The 6,460-nt window shown below is 50.7% G+C and overlaps 2 protein-coding genes across 8 annotated transcripts in view; one reads left to right on the top strand and one right to left on the bottom strand.

Annotated features, from left to right (window-relative positions):
- The window catches only part of PROX2 (prospero homeobox 2), a 31,757-nt gene extending 27,555 nt beyond the window's left edge, over positions 1-4,202 (bottom strand). For 2 of the 6 annotated variants that reach the window (XM_025200927.1, XM_025200932.1), the window contains exon 1: positions 3,706-3,841. The gene's annotated coding sequence lies outside the window, so the exon portion shown is untranslated. Of the gene's footprint in view, positions 1-2,968; positions 3,044-3,705; positions 3,882-4,065 lie in introns of those variants that run through there. The other 4 variants (XM_025200959.1, XM_025200941.1, XM_025200936.1 and 1 more) reach the window with 4 other exon arrangements.
- The window catches only part of DLST (dihydrolipoamide S-succinyltransferase), a 22,896-nt gene continuing 19,861 nt past the window's right edge, over positions 3,426-6,460 (top strand). Inside the window, exon 1 of one of the 2 annotated variants that reach the window (XM_006015337.3) lies at positions 3,426-4,252. In XM_006015337.3, the coding sequence (XP_006015399.2) occupies positions 3,569-4,252 (684 nt within the window). In that variant the 5' untranslated portion in view covers positions 3,426-3,568. The remainder of the gene's footprint in view (positions 4,253-6,460) is intronic. The other variant, XM_025200910.1, reaches the window with a different exon arrangement.

Below are 6,460 nucleotides of genomic sequence, written 5' to 3'. Positions count from 1 at the left end.
TGTCCGCAGAGTACCTTGTGTTCCCAGGGTTTTCTGGAGAGAGAGAGTGCTGAGTGGGAAGGGGCACTGAAGTGGTCACGCTGGCACTGAAGACTCTATCTGAGCTCAGTCCCTACTAGAATGGGGTGGGGAAGCCAGTAGCAGCCAACCAGCTTCAAGGTACTTCTGAATATGCAGATGGAGAAGGGTCAGATTCAGTAATAGGGATCAGGGCACCTTCCATTCTGCTGCTGGGATGCTCAGATACACAGACCACTCAACAAGCTCAGAGGGTCTGTAAATGGCAACACTGCTCACCACGCAGGGCTGTGTGTACTGATAGAATAATTTTGCGTATAACCTTCTGGGTTCTATCTTGTTGCACATCAGGAGAGAAGTTTTTGGGGGGAGGAATAATTTTCATATTCCATGTCAAATTAGCCAAATCAGTTCCAAATCCTCTTGACTGAGCAACTCTCAATCATTTGAACACTATATGTGGCGCTACAACTGGCAAGTATCCTCCACCCCCGACTTTTCAGCCTTGGGCTTCAGATACTCCTAAATCCATTGATGGGCATCCTATGTGCAGGCCCAAGCCCAGAAGCTTGGGGTTTGGAGGCCACAGAGTCCCACTTGTCCTTAACCAAATACCACAGAAGCAAGCTAGAGAGGAGTCCCCCATTTCCATAAAGTAGGTGTGCAGCCAAGATCCTCCCATTGGAAGCTGGCCAGCAGGCATCTATTTACAAGACTCTTGTAGGGCATCCTGTCCACAGTGCATTGAACAGGCATGCACCCTCCATTACACAATGCCATTTAAATCCATGTTGGTTTGGGTAACTGACCAGTGCAGTGACTACACTTGATCTTAGCCCACAAGAGGCTGAGAAGCAATCAGGAGAGAGATGCGTTGGCTGGTATGTGTTAGGGGTGGTGAGGATTGGAACAGCAGGACGTAAGGCAGAACTGACTTGTAGGAGACTGTGAAGCTGGGCAGGGGAAGTGAGTTAATGCCAAATGGTAAAGGACCGCAGCTACTGTAAAGCAGGGCCCAGTAGCACTTTGTTCTATTCAGGGAGAACCACAGCCATAATATTGTGGAACAGACAGAGACATCTCAAGGACTTGGAATCTGAACCTAGTCTGGAAATGTACTGTCCCACCATCCATGATGGATCCACTAGTTCTAGAAGCAAGTAGGGCCTCTTTGCAGCTAGTAAAAATGGTGCTGGAAGGGGAGGCTGAAGGATACAGACATTTTAGACAGCCCCAAAGCAGTAGTTTTCAAACAGAGGGGCTCAGTTTAATAAAAGTCACAATTTTGTTTGAGCCCCCCTCCACCCCAACCCAGACAAAAACAGACATGCAAAATATGCTTTCATAAACTTAACAAACACAACTTAACTTACTTAATTAAATTACCTACACCTGTAGGTTTCTAGTTCACAGATTGAAATTGATATTCACAGATATTATACTTGACTTTAGCCGTTTCAGCTTCTGCCTTCCGTTTCGTAACAGTATCTTTTGGCAATAAGTACCGATCCAGTTTCACCTCAATAGTATGAAAATATCGAACTCACCAGCAGAATAAGTTGCACTGCAAAATGCTTGTTGTGATTTTTTTGTCTTGTAAGAGTAGATATGATAGGTGTACTAAACTGGAAGGTGGGAAATGTTGTTGCTATGGAAATGATCACTGGTTTAATTAAATGCATTGTAACACCTGTGAAATCAGTTGCAAAAAGTTCACTCATACTATTTCAGTGTGTGATGTTGTCAAATATAATATTAATAATGATGATAATAATTTTTAAAAGTAAAATATGCCTTGCACATGGTGCCCCCCATATTCCTTTGCGCCCCCCCTCCCCGCCCCCGGACAGCATGCCCCCCAGTTTGAAAACCGCCGCCTTAAGGAACACAGCATAGGTTACCAGTGGTTTCTAATATGTTGATGATGAAGGTTTCTTTTCTTCACTGCAGCTAGATCTTTGAGGTGTATGTGCAGTATTGCTATCTCTCATGATTTTTGCCAGTGTTCTTAAAGTATATGCTTTGGGAATGTGAAGAACTTAGCTTTCTTTTATATATAAAAGCTCTTTCTTTAATATATGTGTGTGTACACACACACACACACACACACACACACACTATATAAAAGAAGGAGCTAAGTTTTTCACATTCCCATAGCACAGACTTTAAGAATGACAAAAATCATGAGAGGTGGCAACACTGTATGACACACCTAGAAAAGGAACATCATCTAAATAATAATACTTAGTATTGTATGTTTTCAGATGTAAACTCTAGCCATTAGAGTTTACAATTATTTTGGGCAATTATTTTGGGCGGAGGGACACTTACTGAGTTTTGGCAAGCCATCGAGGGCCGCATGACAGGCAGCCAGGGGCAGATAAATATTAATTTTCTAAATTTTTTAGGGGCCCTGTGGGCTGGATAGAACGACCTGGCAGGCCGTATCTGGCCCGCGGGCCACATTTTGCCCACCCCTGCATTAGAGCCAGCTGTTCAGCATAGCTGATAGGTAAGTGTCCTCCCCTCAGCACTAGACAAGTCCCTAATATATAAACTGTGAGAAATAATCTGCCTGACCAGAGGAACAGACTCCGAAGAGTAACCCAAGTCTCTCACACATCTCATTCAAAAAAGCCTGTTGGATTTGTTACCTGCTACCTGCTGGACAGTTTGAACAAGGAGCCAGACAAAATACAATGGCTCATGCAGTTTTATTTGAGCTCAACTGAATTAAATCTCTCAATAAAACTCTTATCTCATTCATTTGTATCCAGGTACTTTACAATTGCTATGATATGCATTCTTCCTACTAGGCAGCAGTCTTGGATTCAAGGCAGCTGGTTTCTATTTGTCGTGCTCAAGGAGAGCAGCATACTAGAGATGCACTGCTCCAAAAGCTGTATCAGCTCCATTTGTTTTTATTCCTTTTTAGTTCTTTTTTACACACCAAACAAGTTTCAAAGGTTCCACCTCCTCCTTTTGCTTTCTTCTCCCTTTCCTGTACTCCTTCCTCGAGGAAATTCTTTACAAAACGACATTAAGTTAGTAGTGCCATTACACCATTGAACACTTAAAAAAAGTAGGAAATGCTCAAGATAACGCAGCACCCAGTCCTAACTCTTGTTCCCTTCTGCAGATGCCTAATTCTAATACAGCCCTTTATGATGCGAACAGAGGCTCTGTCTCAACTCATGCAACTTCATGTACACTAAAAGCAACAGGGCATCTCACAGCGTAGCCTGCACAGGAGCACAGCACTCAGCCAGAGCCATGGTCAGGTGAGAGAATCCCACCCTTCCCTCTGCATAAAGGCGGGAGCTTGCTGCACATTTCTTTTCCCTCTGTAGCTGTGTGGAGGGCCTGCCCTGTGACCTGGTGGCATCCCGGTGTCCGTCACAGCCACGCTGGAACTCCAGCTTCATGGCGGGAACATCGCTGGGGTGAGCTAGCCCTAGGGCGATGTTGGCAGGTGGGAGCCAAGCGCGTTGCTAGCTCCCTGGAGGCAGCCTGCTGGGGGAACCCAGGCACTAGTGCTCTAGGGAGGGGCATGGGACCCCCAGTCTCTGGCTACAGCCCCAGATCTGGGAGTCAGGACTCAGGGGCCTCCTGTCCACTGGGAAGACAGGGCACAGCCTGGCTAGGGAGTGCAGCCTCCTGCCTTGTGCTGCCAGATCTCCACATCACCTCTGCTGGTGTCTGCACTGCCACCACTGCTGCCAAGCCCATCCCTGCTCACCCTGGGCTCCCCAGCTCCCGTGGGCGGCATCAAGCTGCTCAAGTCAGGTGCCCATGGGCTAATTCACAACCTTGCCCCTGCCCGGCATGGCTGGAGATTGCCTGGGGCAGGGACCTGCAGCCAGTACTAAAACGCCTGGCGGGGGAGAGGGAGTGCAAGCCAGATAACATCAAGGCCCCCCTGTCCTGCTCAGAGTGGTCCAGTCCTCGGCAGGCCCACCGGGGCTCGCAGCCGCCTCTTAAGGTGGTTGAGTCCTCTTTCTCCCCCTCCCGGTGGTTCTGTCCAGTCAGGACGTTTCGGTTTCTCACCGTCCCCCATGTTTGGTACGACCCTCGCGGCTCCCCCTGCGCTGAAGGGTGCTTGGTTCGGTCCGCTCCGTTTCCGGCCTGTCCGGGGCCTGTTTCCGGTGTCCGACCTCACGCCGCCGCCGCCGTGATGTTGCCGCTGTTGTCCCGGTCCCGCTGTCTGAGCCGGGCGCTCAATGCCCTGCGGCAGGTACGGGCGGGACGAGGCAGGGGCGGGGCGAGCCAAGCCAAGCCACGCCACGCCACGGCACGGCATAGTCCTGTCAAGGGCACTGGGGCGGGGGCGGTGCCGCCACCAGAGACCCCCGGGTGGGCGGGAGGAACACGGCGCCCCGCCCCACCCCGCAAGGGCTCCTGCCGCCCTGGCACGTGGCGCTTCCCCGCAGCGGGAGACAGGAGGGCCGGGACTGGGCCTGAGGACGGGAGGGGCCGCCCGGGCGGCCGGGGCCGGGTCGGGGTCCTGGGGCCTGGTCGCGGCCTCGCCGCACCTGTGTTGGTAGCCGGCAGCGGGTCGGGTTGTCCGCCGGGTCCGTGTTCAGCACAACGCGGCTGCGCTGGGCACTGGCGCGACACGAGCAGCCGCAGCGCGCGCTCGGGCGTTGGACCGGCCTCGGCTTTTGCGGCCTGGCCCGGCACCGGGTTGGAAGAACAGGCGGGAGCTAGAAGGGGCCGGAGGCAGCGGAGCCGGACGGGCAGGGGAAGCTCCTGCTGCACCTCCGCCCAGAAAAAAGTTGTGCCTAAAGTTTTCCCTGCCTGGAGTGGTGCAAAGGCTAGTTCTCGTTGTACTGGACTCACTCCCTGCTGCACTGCCCGCTGCGCTGTCAGCTGCTGGAGCAGCAGCATCCTGTTTCTCAAGCTTTTTAGAGCTAGTTGATCTTGACCTGTCAATTACTTGGTGCCCACAGCTTGGCAAAAGGGCTGTTTTACTGTCTGCTCATCTCCCAACATTTTTTTTCCAATTCAAAACGAGCTAGTCCTTGAATTGACTTTGCTTGGGAATGAAAGCATTCTCTGCACCTGCAGAAGCAGCTCTTGCTGTCAAACAGGTTTATTTAACAGACTCCACCTCCACCTGCTTCAGCAGTGATTTCCACCCAGTCCTTGGTTTCTTGGTGCAACTTCAGTAGTCACCATGTGCTATTCAGATGTTTTAAGCAACTTAAATTATTTTAATAGATAAACATAAGTGTAGGCCTTAATATGTGGGTGGTCACAACTTGCAAAATTAATTTCAAATAGGCTTATATTTTAAAAATATTAAAATCAAAGAGTTTCTTAAGTATCTTTTTATTGGTATGCACCCTTCAGAGTGGTGGGTAGGACCCCAGGTAGAGAAGTGAAAACCAGAATAACAAGCATAAAGTATTTTTACTGTACATAAAATGAGACTGTAAGTCAGTTGATTACATGCAGGGAGATGCATTGGGCTAGGAAGATAATTTTGGTTGTGATGTTGAATATAACAGAATGGGAAGAGACAGGCAGGTAGGGAGTTCAAGGAGAGGTGGTCACAAATAGGGTGACCATGATAATTTTATGGACAGGGTAAGGAAGTCTGGGATAGGGGGTGAGTGGCAGGGGGGGGGCCCCCTGGGGGGGGGGGGGGGGGGGGGGGCCCCCCCCCCCCCCCCACTCTAGCCTCAAGGCTCCCAGGAGCAGGGCTGGGCAGGACGGTGTGGAAGCCCACCTTTGGCCTTTATCCCCTTCTTGCAGAGGCTGGACCCAGCTGGGGGCACCCCCTGGGCTCCATAAGCCCATGCTGCGCAGCTGCAAAATGCCTCCCAGGAGGCTGGGGCTGCAATTCCAGGACAGAGCCCAGAGCCATCCCCCCGCCCCCCAAACATGGGTCCCCAGCACCCGGGAGGGCAGAGGGACCCCTCAGAAGCCCCCGCTTTCACCTGGAAGGCTGCTCCCTAGTCCTGAATCCATTGAACTGCAAGCCATGAGTCATTTGCCAAGTAGAGTCAGTCAGAAGCTGGGCACATGTGGGTGGGTTCACACCAGTCTGGGAGTTTTGCTTCAGTTTTCTCTAGAGAGCCCAGCCAGTGAGCTGCTCCCTAGTCTGAACTCTGCTGGGCTGTGAGCAGAGTCTTTTGCTCAATCAATAATCAATCAGGAGCTGGGCACATGCAAGCAGGTTCCTGCCAATCTAGGACTTTCACTTCAATTTTCTCCAACCCAGGACAACCTATGAAATCTGGGACTGTCCCAGCCAATCCAGGATGTATGGTAACCCTAGTCATAGAGGTCTAGACAAGAGAATTGGAACATGGATGATGAGTTTTGAGAGTGGGGAAGAAGTATGATAAGTGAGGATATTTTTGGAGGTGGTTGAGAAAGAAATACCAGAATGTGAAAACAGGTCAAGCATGTGAACTTCAGAGTTGTAGCTTTGGGC

This window comes from Alligator sinensis, unplaced genomic scaffold, assembly GCF_000455745.1.
Source record: "Alligator sinensis unplaced genomic scaffold, ASM45574v1 scaffold280_1, whole genome shotgun sequence".
NCBI classification, from domain to species: Eukaryota; Metazoa; Chordata; order Crocodylia; family Alligatoridae; genus Alligator; species Alligator sinensis.
The sequence above is the reverse complement of the archived record's forward strand: the minus strand, read 5'-3'. Positions and strand labels throughout refer to the sequence as shown.